General features: G+C 44.8%; 1 protein-coding gene across 6 annotated transcripts in view; it reads left to right on the plus strand.

Annotated features, from left to right (window-relative positions):
* Window positions 1-17164, plus strand: part of MPP4 (MAGUK p55 scaffold protein 4) — a 42213-nt gene extending 25049 nt beyond the window's left edge. For 3 of the 6 annotated variants that reach the window (XM_083473413.1, XM_083473412.1, XM_083473411.1), the window contains 9 exons: window positions 2075-2095; window positions 3203-3217; window positions 5037-5078; window positions 8089-8259; window positions 11005-11085; window positions 11917-12010; window positions 13141-13249; window positions 14807-14941; window positions 16706-17164. In XM_083473413.1, the coding sequence (XP_083329539.1) occupies window positions 2075-2095; window positions 3203-3217; window positions 5037-5078; window positions 8089-8259; window positions 11005-11085; window positions 11917-12010; window positions 13141-13249; window positions 14807-14941; window positions 16706-16897 (860 nt within the window). In that variant the 3' untranslated portion in view covers window positions 16898-17164. The remainder of the gene's footprint in view (window positions 1-2074; window positions 2096-3202; window positions 3218-5036; window positions 5079-8088; window positions 8260-11004; window positions 11086-11916; window positions 12011-13140; window positions 13250-14806; window positions 14942-16705) is intronic. The other 3 variants (XM_083473414.1, XM_083473415.1, XM_083473416.1) reach the window with 3 other exon arrangements.
* Window positions 17165-18870: the final 1706 nt, after the last annotated feature.

Raw genomic sequence — 18870 nt, forward strand, 5'->3', positions numbered from 1 at the left:
CTGTTTCACAAGTATCACAAGCTGAAAAGCTTTCCTCCCTACCAAGCCATTTTTTGAACTTATGAATATTATTTGTACAGCAAGGGAAATGGGCCCTGCTTAATTCAAATGGGCTGAAGGATTAGCATTTCCCTGTTCCTCTGCAGATCTAAGGGGGTACAAGAGTGGTCATAGCCACCATTTTTGTTATATAGGAGGCACATACCTTGCAGATGTTTCAGCTAAAGGATGCCTTCTCCTGCCGTGCCTAAAACGTATTTGTTGTTTTGTTGTTTAGTCGTTTAGTCGTGTCCGATTCTTCGTAACCCCATGGACCAGAGCACGCCAGGCACTCCTTTCTTCCACTGCCTCCCGCAGTTTAGTCAAACTCATGCTGGTAGCTTCGAGAACACTGCCCAACCATCTCGTCCTCTGTCGTCCCCTTCTCCTTGTGCCATCCGTCTTTCCCAACATCAGGGTCTTTTCCAGGGAGTCTTCTCTTCTCATGAGGTGGCCAAAGTACTGGAGCCTCAGCTTCACGATCTGTCCTTCCAGTGAGCACTCAGGGCTGATTTCCCTAAGAATGGAGAGGTTTGATCTTCTCGCAGTCCATGGGACTCTCAAGAGTCTCCTCCAGCACCATAATTCAAAAGCATCCATTCTTTGGCGATCAGCCTTCTTTATGTTCCAGCTCTCACTTCCATACATCACTACTGGGAAAACCATAGCTTTAACTATATGGACCTTTGTTGGCAAGGTGATGTCTCTGCCTAAAACGTACAGAGAGTGGCAATTCTAAGAGTACAGTACTTGCATAAGCAGAATGTGGGTTGGTGTGATTTACATTACTAAATATGGAAAAATGCAAAAACAAAATAGTCTTTTGAGTGGGGGGACCTCATGCTAAATTGCATATTCTGACCTGCTTGCTCATAAATGGAGAAGGGATAATATGGGCTGGATGCAGAGTTTCAACAAGAGGAGTTCTGCTCCTGAGATGCTCTCTCTAGAAGAAATTTTCATCCGATTCCTAGTGCACCTTGAAAAGCCTCTCTGCAGGGTTGGAAGAGTAAGGAAGACAGCATGAATGACTGCAGTGGAAAGGAGGATTTGATGAAAGTCACCTACCTTTCTCATGAACTCCTGTCCCTTCTGTTTGTGAAAGGGAACTCTGGGAACAATCCTTTGAGCTAAGGATGAGTTCAAGCAGACTCTCTGAAACTGGCCAAACTTGCATGAGCAGTGGGGACTGTACCTCTGATCTAATATGCTGAGTCTGTTATTCCTAATTCAGTGGGGAATGCTTCTAGTTCAGATTGTTGAATGAGTGTGAAATCAGAGCATTCCTTGTTAAGTTGTGGGTGAACATATCAGACGACACAGCGATTCTTCTTACAGCTCTTGCTTATTCACAGGCCAGGACAGAACTGAACTGAAGGGTTCAGTCAGCCTGCTTATATAGAGCTCCAGTACAATGTAACTGTAACAGTTTTCTAAAACTATCCAATCACTGAACGTCACTTTCGATCCCTTATTTGCATAACTATCTACAGTATCCCCCTGCTGGCCCAGGGTGAGAACTTCAGTACATAACATTCCTCTTAATATCAAAGCCACCACCAATTTTAGAAAGCCATTTCATATTCATTGTCTCTCTAGATATAAAACCTTGGAGGGCTTTGTATGTTGCGATGAATGATGTTACCCAACGCTGAATCAAAATATTATGGAATATTCTTTCTTCCCTCCTTTACTCGGGCTGTAACAGCTGTGCTGGGAATGCAGTTTGGATTGAAATAAGTGTGGGGCAAAAGGTTTAAGTGCCCTGTCCCCTCGGTGCCGCTGCTGCAATCCAATTTGGCGCCCATCCCCACAGCACAGTTGCTTTTAACTAAAAATAAGATCCAATTATGGCTCTGTCCTGTAATGTGCACTTTGGCCCCTAAGCACGGATCAGAGGAGGAAATGAGAAACTAAGTGTGTCTTGTTGCTGTGGGGTTGGAAAGACCTTTCTGATGGGGTGAGTTTTAATTATCTTAGATGAGGATAATACTGAAATGTATTTGCTATTTTTGCTCCCTGGGTGACTTAAAAGACGAGGAGACTTTTGAGTCTGGTGAGTATACTTCTTTTGGCAATTTTGTGTTGCTGGCTATACTTTTCCTAATGATAATAAGCATGTGATGGAGGTGATCGGTTTCATTTTAAAAGTGTACCGTGGGATCCATGTGTGCGTTTGGAAAGCCGTTTGCTGTCTCAGGGTTTTCTGAGCCAGATCTGGAGATTTTAATCACCAAAATTAAAACACATTTGAGACCAACTGCCGCGTTCGTTCAGTTTTGAATGACTCCCATACATACGGTGAAAACTGCCAAACCACGCACGTGTTATGAGAGGACAGCTGGAAGATAATGAGATTACATTATGTAAGTGTGATTGAAGAGCTAATCTACTTCATGGCCTCCTTATTACTCCTGATGATGGAGGAGGATCCCTTTTGACACTTGGATGCTAGGATGAATTTGCACATTATATACAAAAGTAGGGCAGGTTTATGTGAAGCTTATCTGTCTGTAAACTGAGCAGATCGGGCTTAAAGCAACTGAGAACACCCAGCAGTGAGATCATGCTTCCTTAACAAGCAAATCTTGAGCCGTGGTCCTGTTTTTGTTTTTTTTACATGGTTCAGATTGTTAGAACAAATCAGAAGGTATGCTTGTAGTTTTCCAGCGCATCGGCAGTGACTTCAATACACTGCAATCCACAAAGCTGTGTGGAGACCATAACTGATAACGCTGGGAGACAGATTTTCATAAGTTTTAAGGCAGCTTGCGGAAAGAACTCTGTACACACAATACCTTAAAAGCACACTCTTTCCCTCAATTCTGGGCACTGTAGTTTGTTAAGGCTTGCTGAGAATTGCAATTTTGTGAGGGGTAAACTACAGTATGGGACGCAGCTAGCGCTGTGGGTTAAACCACAGAGCCTAGGACTTGCCGATCAGAAGGTCGGAGGTTCGAATCCCTGCCACGGGGATTAACCTGAGGTACCACTTAACCTGAGGTACCACTGTACTAGTAAGAAATGCTTGCTTTCGTACAAAGTAGCTCTAGTCATACTTGAATTATCTATATGTTCTGCTATACTGCTTTGGATGTGAATTTCACAGACCTAATTTTTAATATGCCCTCCTGTTTTTATTTTTTTTATGCAACAATGCCAGAGGAGCTTAAAGAAGGTAACTTTGAATTTCCCCCCTTTCCCTCCAGATCCCCCAAAGTAGGTTGTTTGGTCATTTCTTTATGGCTTAGAGATGTCAGAGACTTATATATTGAATTGCCTCCTTCTAGTCATGTCAGGTATATATGCGGATGGACCCGAGCAGGGACATGGATGCACACTTAGCAAATGTATGTTTACCAAATGATAACACATTTGTATGAACTAAGCGCTAACCAACCCTTATGTAAGTTAAGCTTCTACAGAACCTCTTTGGAAATATGAGGAAAGTTTTTGTGCTGCGTATGTGTGTGTGTGCTTTGACTATTTGGTTAGCATGTTAGGATGGTGGACAAATATATTAGCTGCTTATTTTTGCACCTGAGTGCTTCCCTCGCATATTTGATGTGTGGTCAGAAAATAAATACAGTGTTCAGCCAGTTTTTAACACGTAAAAAATGGTTCCATATTTCTTTCTTGCTTGCTTGGAAGGATATTTCAGGGCAACTTACGCAGCCCGAGTCCTTAGAAAGAGAAGATGTCATTATTAATAGATAGTTTTATTATTGCTCAGCAGGGCAATATTCACCAGCAGGTCCCAGGGCACTGACAACCATTTACAATATTAAATAGTAGTTTTAATTAACTGCTTTTACTAATAATTTTATTGCTTTGTTCTTTTTATAAAACTGCTTTGAGGGGTTTTAATTTTATGCAATAAAATATATAATTAAAGTTCAGAATGAAAAACAGCACAAACTGGTCAGGGGAATAGGGTGGGTATTGAAAACACATGCATCTCAGGTGTCATATTGAAGATGACTGGTGCCTTCTGTTAAAAAAAAGAAAGAAGTTTGTTTAAAAATATATTTATTTCAGCTAGTTAGATATTGCTTTAGTATTGTGATTTCTAGGCAGTGGGCAAAAAACCAAAACAATAAAAATTGATCATAAAACTGAGCAATATCGATCAAGAGTAAGCAGTCTCAAAACAGAATCAGAAGCCACATGGCTTCTGTAGCCACATTCAGCTGCCATTATTTGGTCACTGGGCCCACACCTAGGCTGAGCAAGCCAATTTCATAGCAATTCTCCACCCTTTTGTGCTTTCTTTTACTTAGGCCAACCTAACTGACAATTTGGAAAGCACTTTTAAAAATTTACCATCAACTAGCAAGCGAAGCCGGGACGCGGGTGGCGCTGTGGGTTAAACCACAGAGCCTAGGACTTGTCGATCAGAAGGTCGGTGGTTTGAATCCCCGCGATGGGGTGAGCTCCCGTTGCTTGGTCCCTGCTCCTGCCAACCTAGCAGTTCGAAAGCACATCAAAGTGCAAGTAGATAAATAGGTACCACTCCGGCGGGAAGGTAAATGGCGTTTCCGTGCGCTGCTCTGGTTTGCCAGAAGCGGCTTAGTCATGCTAGCCACATGACCCGGAAGCTGTAAAGTGAGATGAGTGCCGCAACTGGATCACAACTGGATCTAATGGTCAGGGGTCCCTTTACCTTTTACTAGCAAGCGAAGCACAAATCGAGAGAGGGCTTAAAACTGACGCGAGAGAGCAACTTAGGCATATAAGAAACAAGAGCTTAAAACGTGCTGTTGTGAAGGGCTGCCGCCATTGCATTGTCATTGTTTTTTAAGGATAGCTTTGTTGACGGTGTTTTGGGTTAGTAAATCTGGTCTCTTACATCTTTTTGGTGGCACCCTTAGGCATAAAAACGATACTAGCTGCATCTTTTGTATGAAAAAACAGGTAAAATCCTGCAGTTTGATAATCAGTCTGGCTTTTCATTATTTGTCTGACTTTAAAAAAATGTTGCTTTTTTCACATTGCAGAAGAGGAAGAATTCAGTGGATCTGGCAAGCGGGTCTTCATTAGTACGTAGTTGTATTTAGAGACTGGAGAATTGCTGTGTGCTGTTGCTACCTGTGAAAGTAGTTCCTTGTCGTTGTATTTGAGGTGCATTCGCCTTGTGCTTTCTTCCTGAATGTTCCTTTACTTGGATTTGGATTTGATATCCGGCTTTATCACTACCCTAAGGAGTCTCAAAGCGGCTAACACTCTCCTTTCCTTTCTTCCCTCACAACAAACACTCTGTGAGGTGAGTGGGGCTGAGAGACTTCAGAGAAGTGTGACTAGCCCAAGGTCACCCAGCAGCTGCATGTGGAGGAGCGGGGAAGCGAACCCGGTTCACCAGATTACGAGTCCACCGCTCTTAACCACTACACCACACTGGTTCCCTCTTTGCTGCGAGGGAGATGATCGTTTCAATTTTAGTGAAATCCCTAATATTATCCTGACTTGAAGTAAGATCTGAAGTCAGTTAATCCAAGTCCACTGCTTCATTTTAAGCCTCTAACCAGCCACTCTTCTGTACAGTTCTGTTTTGTAGTTCTAGTAGTAGTCGTAGTTGTAATAATAATATTAATAATTTTATTATTTCTACCCCAGCCACTCTGGGCAGCTTCCAACAAAAGATTAAAAATACATTAAAACATCAGTCATTAAAAACTTCCCTAAACAGGGCTGCCTTCAGATGTCTTCTAAATGTCAGATAGTTGTTTATTTCCTTGACATCTGATGGGAGAGCGTTCCACAGGGCGGGTGCCACTACCGAGAAGGCCCTCTGCCTGTTTCCCTGTAACCTCGCTTCTCGCAGCGAGGGAACCGCCAGAAGGCCCTTGGCGCTGGACCTCAGTGTCCGGGCAGAACAATGGAGGTGGAGACGCTCCTTCAGGTATACTGAAGGTATTCTTCCCTGCTAAGCCACCTCTCCAATAAATTTATAGTTCTCGTGGTTCCCTCTGCCTGATAAAAACAGACGAATTTCCACCAACTTCAGAGGCTTTTGACTCCAAATTGCTTAGCTTTTATTATGGGCTAATCAGAAAGACCCACTAATTACTGTGAATTCATTCTAATGTAAACCATCCTGAGAATTGCATTAAATGTTGACACAGCTGCAGTTGGAAGTGGTGCACAAGTTTTACAACCTCAGTGAGAACTAGACCCACGGATATTGGCCATCAGATCTAAGAAGAACCCGTGCCTTCCGTTAGAGGGGGATTTTCACTGGTGGCAGATGACAGAGACTGTGACACCATGAGACCGGTGTAAAACCAAATCACCGTATTTTTCACTCTATAAGACGCACCAGACCACCACAAGATGCACCTAGTTTTTGGAGGAGGAAAACAAGAAAAAAAATATTCGGACTCTCAGAAGCCAGAACAGCAAGAGGGATCGCTGCGCAGTGAAAGCAGCAATCCCTCTTGCTGTTCTGGCTTCTGGGATAGCTGCGCAGCCTGCATTCGCTCCATAAGACGCACACACATTTCCCCTTACTTTTTAGGAGGGAAAAAGTGAGTCTTATAGAGCAAAAAATACGGTAAATAAGGACTTTATTACAAAACAACAAACAGCAAAGCTTCTGGGGGTTTTTCTCTACAGGCAGAGTTCAAACGGCAGCTTTTCTCCTTTTGTAGTCATGGCCAGCTGCACCCAATCAGCCCAGAGCTTACAGAAACTGTTCTTAAAGGTACAAACATGTTTCTGTGCAGAATGATTCTTTCCCAACACCTTCAGGGAGAGCATAGCTCTGAATATCAGATGTTGCAGGTCAGAGATGAAAAATTTGTAGCCCTCCCGAGGTGGTTGGGGCTCCAGCTCTTCCCCACCCCAGCCTGCATGGCCAAATGGTCAGGAATGATGAGAGCCCAAAAACATCTGGAAACCCACTGGCTCCTCACCCCTTCTGTAGACAAAATAGGGACTAAGCATCACTTCCATGGCCAGCTTGTCAACTGTTCAGAGGCCTTTGGCTAGCTGCTGTTGGAATGGAGTAGCCATTGAGATGGACCACAGTCTATTCCAGCAAATGTTGTTTTCACAGAAACTGCCATCAGCTTCCAAGGCTCACCAAATGGCATGCAGGGAATTTAAATTCAAATATTTAAATTTTAAAGTATTTCTATACAGTGGTATCTCTAGTTACGGACTCGATTCGTTACGGGGTGCCGTTCGCACCCCAAAAAGTCCGTAACTAGAGCGCCGGTTCTGCGCACGGCATGATAGAGCACTTCTGCGCATGTGCGAAGCGTGCAGAAAGCTTCTGCACATGCACACGTGGTGAAACCCGGAAGTATACACTTCGGGGTTTGCCGCGTTGGCAAGCCGAAAAGACGCAACATGAACCTCATGCAACACGAGGTATGACTGTATTTAAGTACAGTCACACCTCAGGTTGAAGTAGCTTCAGAATGAGTATTTTCGGGTTGCGCTCCGCGGCGACCTGGAAGTAACGGAGCGTGTTACTTCCGGGTTTCGCCGCTCGCGCATGTGCAGACGCTCAAAATGATGTCATGCGCATGTGCGGCAGCGGCGAATCGCGACCCGCGCATGCGGGTTGCGTTCGCTTCAGGATGTGAACGGGGCTCCGCAACGGATCCCGTTTGCATCCAGAGGTACTACTGTATTTAAATAGGCAGCTTGTCACAAGTGATCTTCAAATATCTAAACATTGAAGATGGAGGAAGCTAGCTTTCTTCTGCCCTGGAGGGTAGGACTTGAACCAGTGGATGCTTTAGCCGAGATCCCCGCATTGCAGGGGGAGGGACGAGATTACTCTTGCGGGGGGAGGTGTCTCTTCCAACTCTACAATTCTATGAGTTGTAGAAATGTGGGGGGGGGGAGCAGCTCTGTCTTGGACTTGAGAGGCCAAACACAATAATGGTCTATCAGTCTGCTAGGAAGGGGAGTTTCAGGTTATGATGTGATGGGGTGGGGGGCCATCTGAGGCGCCAAAAATATTGCAGGCTGGCGCTGCCAACCGATCAAGTGTGCCCATCACATTCCTTCCATGACCAGTGCTCCATTCTCCATTCTCAGCCGGTTTCCGGAGAAGTATGCGCCTGTGCCGCAGGAAATGCCGTAACAGCCACCTGCCATGCTACACCCGGTGCCCCAGCGGCTGCTACAGTGCCGCAGCAGCACCTTATGAAGAAGTGGTGAGGTACCAGAGGCACCCTGGCGACCGAAACAGATTAATTGTGCTAGTAGGTGAGTTGCAACAAGTTGCCTACAACTTATCTAGTTACTGTTAGGATCGTCCTACTCTCGTGTAGGACCCTCTCCCACCTGGTTAGTCGTTCAGGAGCTTCAAAATCTTTCTTCTGCCTGAACATCACAGCGACTGATACCAAAAAGCATTAGCATGCTTAGGGATCCACAGAGTATTCACGGTTTGCATAACAGAACTCAGTAGCACAGCATTTTGGCTAATCGACGTTTATTTACATATAATACACTCGGAGCATTCTGACTTAGCTCCTTCCTCTTTCTCATCAGACAGCAAAGACAGAAAGAAACAAAGAACAATAGTCCCACTTCATGGAACACAGTAACACCAAACATCCTGTCTCCGTCACTTCCCACACTGTGGAATGAAAACATACACCGTCATGTGATAGACAACAGTCTCATGACTGCAGACACAGGGAATGAATCGCCAACATCCTCCCCCGATTCATGAACTTGTAGTCATCAGTGTAACTGCAACAACCATACAGATGTCATACACACAGTATACCCCTGTATCACCCGTTCCACTCTTGGAACTACCTGCAACTGGACTGGCCTTGGGCCTTCACCATCTTGCACTTCTGACTAGTCTTGGCGTCATAGCTCTCCTGACTATCAAGAAGTTTCACACCTGGCTTTGTTGGGACTCTAACCCTAGCTTCGTTCTTCTCTGAGGAATCGGTGTTGACACACACACAGCCTTTGGACGTGGTTCAGCTTCCTTCTCCAAGGAAACAGTGTCTACCCTTACAGCCTTTGGGCATAGTTTCCTGTCCTTTGAGGACAAACCCTGAACCCCTTTCAAGACTTCAAGTTCCAAGATCTGTGTCGAGCCACTAAAGGTAAAGGTAAAGGGACCCCTGACCGTTAGGTCCAGTCAGGGACGACTCTGGGGTTGCGGTGCTCATCTCGCTTTATTGGCCGAGGGAGCCGGCGTGCAGCTTCCAGGTCATGTGGCGAGCATGACTAAATCACTTCTGGTGAACTAGAGCAGCGCATGGAAATGCCGTTTACCTTCCCACCGGAGCGGTACCTATTAATCTACTTGAACTTTGACATGCTTTCGAACTGCTAGGTTGGCAGGAGCTGGGACTGAGCAACAGGAGCTCACCCCGTCACGGGGATTCGAACCGCCGACCTTCCGATCGGCAAGTCCTAGGCTCTGTGGTTTAACCCACAGTGCCACCCATGTCCCTGTCGAGCCACTAGCCACAGCTAAATCTGCAACAGCTGTGTTGGCAAACTCCTGAGCATACCTGGTGGTAGCTGCCTCAGATCTGCACATCAGGCACACATCCTTCACTGTATCAGTGGGACTCACCTCACCTCGCCTCACCTCATAACTTCCCTTGAATTTGTACAGAGAAAGTACAGGCGTACCTTGGCGATATCGCGAGTTCAGTTCCACACCACTGCAATAAAACAAATATTGCAATAAAGCAAGTCACTTTTTTTTTGTTTCCCAGTGCATGTAAAATTTATGTTTACACTATACTGTAGTCTTAAGGGACGTGGGTGGCGCTGTGGGTTAAACCATAGAGCCTAGGACTAGCCGATCAGAAGGTCGGCGGTTCGAATCCCCACGACTGGGTGGGCTCCCGTTTCTCAGTCCCAGCTCCTGCCAACCTAGCAGTTCGAAAGCACACAGTGCAAGTAGATAAATAGGTACCGCTCCAGCAGGAAGGTAAATGGCGTTTCCGTGCGCTGCTCTGGTTTGCCAGAAGCGGCTTAGTCATGCTGGCCACATGACCCGGAAGCTGTACGCTGGCTCCCTTGGCCAATAAAGCGAGATGAGCGCCACAACCCCAGAGTTGGCCACAATTGGACCTAATGGTCAGGGGTCCCTTTACCTTTACCTTTATACTGTAGTCTTATTAAGCCAGGCCCCCCTGGCTGCGGGGGGTGGGTTGGGATCCAGCTCTAGCCCTAGCCCTGTGGCCAGAAGAGGAGCATTGGAGCTTCCTTCTCCTGGGAGCAGCCAGGCTGATCCCATGTCCTTGTAAGGAGCAATGGATATATGAAGCGCAATCGTGCAAAGTGCAATAAAATGAGGTAATAATAATAATAATAATAATAATAATAATAATAATAATAATAATTTATTATTTATACCCCGCCCATCTGGGCGGCTTCCAATCGAGTGTTAAAAACAATACAGCATTAAATATTAAAAACTTCCCTCAACAGGGCTGCCTTCAGATGTCTTTTAAAGATATGATAGCTGCTTATTTCCTTCACATCTGAAGGGAGGGTGCCACTACTGAGAAGGCCCTCTGTCTGGTTCCCTGTAACCTCACTTCTTGCAATGAGGGAACCACCAGAAGGCCCTCGTCACTGGACCTCAGTGTCCGGGTAGAACGATGGGGGTGGAGACGCTCCTTCAGGTCTAGTGGGCCGAGGCCGTTTAGGGCTTTAAAGGTCCGCACCAACACTTTGAATTGTGCTCGGAAATGTACTGGGAGCCAATGCAGATCTCTCAGGACTGGTGTTATGTGGTCCCGGCGGTACACCTGTAATTCTTGGATTGGCATCTCTTCAGAAAGGCAGGTGCTCACTACCACCTCTGCAAATAAATTGTTTTTCTACTCTTTATATAACTTTGAGGAATTGTGATGAGCATTACTGGTCACGTGAAACTGCTCTTCTTCTGTTACAAATAGGGCGCATAGTACTGGGGACGTGATGCATTCATTTGGCTCTTACCTGTTTCCTTTCTTGAAACAGGTCCTTCAGGTGTGGGAGTGAACGAGCTACGGCGGCGGCTTATTGGTATAAACCCTCATCACTTTCAAAGTGCCGTGCCACGTACGTGACATTTTTCATATATCCTTAAATCTAGCAGTAGGAGGAGAGGGGAAGCTTTGCCAAAAGGTTTCATCCAAGTACAGTGGTACCTTGGGTCTCAAACTTAATCCGTTCCAGAAGCCTGTTCCAAAACCAAAGCGTTCCAAAACCAAGGCTCGCTTTCCCATAGAAAGTCATGCAAAATGGATTAATCCGTTCCAGACTTTTAAAAACAACCCCTAAAACAGCAATTTGACATGAAGTTTAATATATAATGAGACCACTGATCCATAAAATGAAAGCAATTATCAATTTACTGCACTATAAAATAAATAAAGCAGTATTGTAGATGATAAAAATAAAAATTTAAGAAATTTCTTACCCGCACCGATGATAGTCATTGTTTGGATGGGGGACTTTTATCCATTTCCGCAGTCACACAAACCATCAATCAATCAATCAGTAGCTGAACTGGGATCCACACAGTCACAAAAACAAATTAACTGGAAGACCCTCAAAACAAAAAACGCAAAATAAATAGCAAAAAACAAAAGTACCAAATATAAGCTCCAAATATCACCTCAGAACACTGCAATCGGAAACGGAAGGCTTGAATTACAATGGGGAGGGGGCGCAAATTAGCAGTGCAACAGGAAAAACGGGGACTCAGAGCACGTTCAGCTTCCGAAAATAAAGTTCAAAAACCGGAACACCTACTTCCGGTTTTGCAGCGTTTGGGTTCCAAGTTGTTCGTGAACTAAGCTGTTCAAAAACCGAGGTACCACTGTAATTATTTACCAGGGAATTAACAGGTTTATAACAGCGCTGCCATTTTTTTTTCTTTTTAAACAGACACAACTCGTGCTCAAAAGAGCTATGAAGAGAATGGCCGAGAGTACCACTATGTGTTGAAGGAAACCTTTGAAAATATGGTGTACGGTCACAGGTAATCCTTAGATTTACATTTCTTTGGGGCGGACGCATAGCTTCATTTCCAGTCTGTGCATTTCCAATAGCTTCCTGCTGATATTCTCTGACTTTTTATAGCACAAATGTTCCAGAGGGACGGGGGGAGGTTGTCCAGCTATTGTAGCGCTACAGTGCAACAGCTCCCCTCCAGGCAGCCGCAGTGCAGCAATACTAGAGAAGTGATGCAGAACAACTAAATAATAATAATAATAATAATAATAATAATAATAATAATAATAATAATAATTTTTATTTATACCCCGCCCTCCCCAGCCAAGGCCGGGCTCAGGGCGGCTAACAAGCAATAATAAAAACAAGTTGAATGAATACCACTTAAAAACAAGATTAAAATACAACATTAAAATATTGAAACATTAAAATATTAAAATGCAGCCTCATCACAGGAGAAGAAAGGAAAAAGAAAGGGGGAGGGAATCAAATTGGCTCCAAGCCAAAGGCCAGGTGGAACAACTCTGTCTTACAGGCCCTGCGGAAAGAAATCAGATCCTGCTGGGCCCTGGTCTCAAGAGGCAGAGCGTTCCACCAAGTTGGGGCCAGTGCTGAAAAGGCCCTGGCTCTGCTTGAAGCCAATCTGACTTCCTTAGGGCCCGGGACCACTAGGGTGTTGCTATTTATGGACCTTGAGGCTCTCCGTGGGGCATACCGGGAGAGGCGGTCCCGTAGGTACGAGGGTCCTAGGCGGTGAAGGGCTTTAAAGGTCAAAACCAGCACCTTAAATCTGACCCTGTACTCCACCGGGAGCCAGTGCAGCTGGAAAAGCACTGGGTGAATATGCTCCCATGGCAGAGACCCAGTGAGGAGCCTCACTGCAGCATTCTGCACCCGCTGGAGTTTCTGGGACAGAATGACGTGAGAATGTGCTGCGGCCACTGCACTATTGCACCATCGGTGACATGTTTCAGAATACAGCCACAAAAAGCAAATCACAAGTTCTGGTGGGACCCCGGAAGGAAATGTTTTTGCTACGCTCCCCAACACATTTTGTTCACCTGAAGCACAGGGTGTGAAGGTTTTAAATACCTTTTGCTTGAAGCAGGCCCCTCTCACCTTGCCCGTCTCCTCCTCCCTTGTTGATCGCCTTTGCAGAATGATGGAGTATGGAGAGTACAAGGGGAATCTCTACGGCACGAGCATTGATGCCGTACGCGCAGTGCTTGATGAAGGGAAGATCTGTATAGTGGACTTAGAGCCTCAGGTGAGTCACGAAGAAAATAATGTTACTGTCTACAGGTCATGTGCAAAGCTCCTTGGTTCCGTATTTGGAGGCCAGGGAAAATCTGAAATGAAATTTGAAACAAAGGGACTCTGGAGCACAAATAAAATACAAATATGACAAGGCTAGGGAGGAATAATATCCATGTATGTAATATATATAATATATATAATGTTAGGGCCACGGGTGGTGCTGTGGGTTAAACCACAGAGCCTAGGACTTGCCGATCAGAAGGTCGGCTGTTCGAATCCCCGCGACGGGGTGAGCTCCTGTTGCTCGGTCCCTGCTCCTGCCAACCTATCAGTTTGAAAGCACATCAAAGTGCAAGTAGATAAATAGGTACCGCTCTGGTGGGAAGGTAAACGGCGTTTCCGTGCGCTGCTCTGGTTCGCCAGAAGCGGCTTAGTCATGCTGGCCACATGACCCAGAAGCTGTATGCCAGCTCCCTTGGCCTATAAAGTGAGATGAGCACCGCAACCCCAGAGTCGGCCACGACTGGACCTAATGGTCAGGGGTCCCTTTACCTTATATAATATAAGTCGGTACCCAGAAAAACTGTCTGCAGACAAAAGTCTGCTCCCTCGCCCAGTAAAGCGAGATGAGCGCCGCAACCTGGACCTAACGGTCAGGGGTCCCTTTACCTTTACCTTTTTTTAAATCATGATTTAATTCTGTTTGAAAACTAATATGGCATTGTTACCGAAGGATGCCTGGACTATGAATGGTCAGTAATACTATTGTTTTTGTCGCAAGCATTCTTTAATGACTTTAAACTGCAGAGAGGATAGATCTAGTCCTGTTGGAGTCAGTGCATATGCATATTTGAATTGTAGCCTCTGTCTTTTAAATATACAGTTATTTTTAATCAGAATAAAACTTGAAAAAGACAAATGTATTTATCTTGTCTGAATGCAACACATCAAGTTGAAATGGCCGTGGGGTTTTTGAGGAGATTTCACCCCTCCCATACCCAAGAATCTCCTGATGATCTCCTGATGGTCTCTGCTGACTCTCCAGAGAGGAGGAGGCATGTCCTGCTATCTACTTATTCTGCCCAGCAATATATCAGTGTGTGTGTGTGTGTGAGAGAGAGAGTCAGTCAGTCAGTCAGTGTATCGGAGAGAGAGAGAGTGTTAGAGATAGTAGAGATAAGGTTGCTGCTAAGAGCAGCTGCAGACTCTCAGTGTAGCATTGATTTATGCTCAGAATATTCAGCTCTGTATATAGTTTTGTATCATAGTTGTAGTTACAGAATAAAAGGAAGATATTCTACAGAGCTGCTCTCCGAGTGGTTTATACTCTGCAAGACTCTGCAAAACTCTGCTGCGCAACGACTGTATTATTGAGACAGTGAATCCGGTGCTCTCAGCTCTAAGCTGTGAGTCCACAGCACTGTGACCTGTTCCTGTGAGAAAGGAGGTCTCTGGCGGTGCTACCCAGCTTGCCTAGCCCAGTCGGGGTTGAGTTGAATGAGTCCAGTTGGTGCACTGGCTCAAGGGCGATGCTGACAGTTTTTTGTATTGTATTTTTCTCTTTCAGAGTATTCCACTGGCTCGTACTCATGAACTGAAGCCTTACATTATATTTATTAAGCCATCAAGCTTGAGCTGTATGAAGCAGTCCCGGAAAAATGCTCGGATGATCACGGACTACTATGTGAATATGAAATTTAAGGTGAGAGGAGGGGAGGAGAGAGGTGGGGATGGATTGATGTGATATGACGTGAAACCCAACCACCTCCTTGATATGCCCTTGTATGCAAAATATCTTCAAATCCATGCTGCGAGGAAGACAATCATTTCAGTTTTATAGATGATATTTGGGGGGGACAGGACTCTGAAATAGTAAATTCCTAAAATTACCCTGACAATTAAGCTTGAAGTAAGATCTGAAGTCAATTAATCCAAGTTCACTGTTACACGCACTAGTACTCTTTAACTTTTTTAAAGCCTCATATTTATCGCATCACACGTTTTTAAAAAAACTCTTTGGGTCAACATTGTGGGAGTAAAAGAATTCTGACATTTAGAGGTTTATGTTTTATTGTGTTTTAAATATTTAGTTGGGAGCCACCCAGAGTGGCTGAGGAAACCCAGTCAGATGGGTGGATGATGATGATGATAATAATATTATTATAATAATAATAATTTAATAAATAGTTTTATTTGGCCTCTTTAAATATGGTTATGCCTCCCTCTTTATAGTATACCCAGCATGAGAACCTTGATTTCTGTGTCTCCCTTCTTCAATATTCAGCTCTTCCTTTCCCCCGCCCCCTTGAGTCCTGTTCAAATACAACAGCAGGGAGAGTGTTTAGGATAGAGTCTAAACCACAGAGCCTAGGACTTTCTGATCAGAAGTTCGGCGGTTTGAATCCCCGTGATGATGTGAGCTCCCATTGCTTGGTCCCTGCTCCTGCCAACCTGGCAGTTCGAAAGCACATCAAAGTGCAAGTAGATAAATAGGTGGGAAGGTAAATGGTGTTTCCATGTGCTGCTCTGGTTCGCCAGAAGCGGCTTAGTCATGCTGGCCACATGACCTGGAAGCTGTACGCCGGCTCCCTTGGCCAATAAAGCGAGATGAGCGCCGCAATCCTAGAGTCGGTCACGACTGGACCTAACGGTCAGGGGTCCCTTTACCTTTACCTTTACCAATGGCTTACAACCTAGCAGACCTGTATGGAGGTGCCATTTGTGAAAGCCAGCTCCACAATTTCATTCAGCAATTGTGGTTTGTGTGATTAGCAGGTCTTAAGACTGGGTTTCCACAACCACACTAATCACGGCAGCCAAGTAGACAGCCCCACGTGGAGGTGCTATAAACTGCGTATTAGCAGAAATGCTTGTTCTGTATTACTGGACTCAAGAAGAACACAACTATCAAAATGGGCATTAGATTAGCACTCTATTCAGCCGATATTGAAAAGCAGAATGGAAGTTGTAGTTCATGAACGATTTTGAAGTACAACTGGACTCTTATCTATTTATGGATATATGTTGAAGGTTTATGGATTTTATTTACACCAAGTTACAATTTTTACACAGGTACAGTATACAGTGGTACCTCGGGTTAAGTACTTAATTCATTCCGGAGGTCCGTTCTTAACCTGAAACTGTTCTTAACCTGAAGCACCACTTTAGCTAATGGGGCCTCCTGCTTATGCCGTGCCGCTGGAGCACAATTTCTGTTCTCATCCTGAAGCAAAGTTCTTAACCCGAGGTACTATTTCTGGGTTAGCGGAGTCTGTAACCTGAAGCGTATGTAGCCCGAGGTATCACTGTACACTGATCTGCCCTATAAAAAAAAATACTGTGCAGTTTTCTGACTTCTTACCTTCAGAAATGTTAAGAGTAGTCACCCCGTTGGTCTTGAAATAAGCCATTATTCACCATGTCTCTAAGTTCTGCCTTGAGCTTCTTGTTGCTTTGCTCTCTGTAGGAAGAAGATCTGCAGGAGATGGAAGAGTCGGCTAAGAAAATGGAAGCTCAGTTTGGTCAGTTCTTCGATCACGTGATTGTGAACGACAATTTGCAGGAGGCTTGTATGCAGCTACTGTCAGCTGTGCGCCGAGCACAAGATGAGCCCCAGTGGGTCCCGGCGACGTGGATATGCTCAGAAAACCAGCCATAATTATCAGAGCTATACAGTTCCACAAAAACGATAGTTCATGTCTCACAGCATTCATAATCATAATGCTGGGATTGCCAGAGAGAATACCTCATTCTTCGCAGGGAATTTTGGAGAGGATTAGGCAAAAAGCTAAATTAATGTTTGGTGTGGCATTCTTAAGCATTGTATGTTCAGTAACATTAATTTTGTACCCCAAAAAATTATATTGCTTTGTTGTAGTGTAAAAATATAATGGTTAAGAATAATAAAAGAATATATTTTGTTGCATTTGTTTGTGTGAGCCAGCTGCATTAATTTAATCATAATATCTTTTATTTGTGGCATTTTGATTGCTTCCTCTCTCGCTCTCGCTCTCGCATAGTAAAAAAATTCAAGGCTCCACCCAACAATTAATTTTCCGGTGATTTTGAGTTGGGGGCAGTCTTTGTTATTGATTTAGGGCAGGGCTGTCTGGCAAGAATTGCAGTCTCTGCTAACGTGACAATGGAGAACTATCAGCAGAGTTCTGGCCTCACTCAGGCATGCCTGAGCTTTTGTGACACCATTTGAATTTTACTTGAGCAGCTTACCAGTGTGAGAGCCAGTGTGGTGTAGTGGTTAAGAGCGGTAGATTCGTAATCTGGTGAACCGGGTTCGCTTCCTCACTCCTCCACATGCAGCTGCAGGATGACCTTGGGCTAGTCACACTTCTCTGAAGTCTCTCAGCCCCACTCACCTCACAGAGTGTTTGCTGTGGGGGAGGAAGGGAAAGGAGAATGTTCGCCGCTTTGAGACTCCTTCGGGTAGTGATAAAGCGGGATATCAAATTCAAACTCTTCTTCTTCTTCTTACCATATATTTCACTCTACAGGACGCACCCGACCATAGGACGCACCTTGTTTTAGAGGGGGAGAATAAGGAAAAAAAATTATCCCCCTCTCTGCTCAGCGCCCCTTCAGCGAAGCGGCAGGAGAAATGGAGCCCCTTCCATTTCTCCTCCCGCTTGGCTGAAGGGGCGCTGCACACCTCTCCCTCTCTGCTGAAGCCAGGAGAGTCTTGCTCTCCCGGCTTCAGGAAAAGGAACCTGAAGCCTTCAGAGCGCAGCGCAAGTTCCTGCTGCGCTCCAAAGGCTTCAGGCGGCTATCCCTGAAATCCGACGTTCTGCAATTTACTCAAAAATGGAGCCAAACTCTTCTGAATGCTCCCGAGTGGTTTTTGGGTGGAAACAGAAGGCTTTTTATCATCGGAATAATAATTAGCCCTTGACATCTGAACATTTGGAAAAACCTTTTTTGCAAGAATCCCTAACAATTTCAGCAAAAATCTGACGTTCTGCAATTTACTCAAAAATGGTGCCAAACTCTTGCAAATGCTCTCCTGAGAGGTTTTTCGGAGGAAACAGAAGGCTTTTTATCATCGGAATAATAATTAGCCTTCGACGACTGACCTTGCGGAAAAACCTTTTTTTAAAAAAATCCCTAAGCCGCACCGTCACAATTTCAGCAAAAAACTGACATTATGCAATTCACTCAAATATGGTGCCAAACTCTTGCAAATGCTCCCCTGAGAGGTTTTTGGGTGGAAACAGAAGGTTTTTTTATAACCGGAAAAAGAATTAGCCCTTGACGACTGAACTTGCGGAAAAACCTTTTTTTGAAAAAATCCCTAAGCCGCACCGTCACAATTTCAGCAAAAAACTGACATTATGCAATTCACTCAAATATGGTGCCAAACTCTTGCAAATGCTCCCCTGAGAGGTTATTCGGTGGAAACAGAAGGGTATTTATCATCAGAAAAAGAATTAGCCCTCGACGACTGAACTTGCGGGAAAACCTTTTTTTGAAAAATTCCCTAAGCCGTGCGTGTCAGGGAGAGGCAAACGGGGAAAAGAGCTAAGGGGAGAGACCAGCACTTATAGAGAGCCGAAAGAGATAATTAGTAGTCTGTCGTCTGACAGCAAAGAGGAGGCAGGCAGGGGTAGGCTGAGCCCGGAA

Source organism: Podarcis liolepis (genome assembly GCF_965112155.1).
Source record: "Podarcis liolepis genome assembly, chromosome: 1".
Lineage (NCBI taxonomy): Eukaryota > Metazoa > Chordata > Lepidosauria > Squamata > Lacertidae > Podarcis > Podarcis liolepis.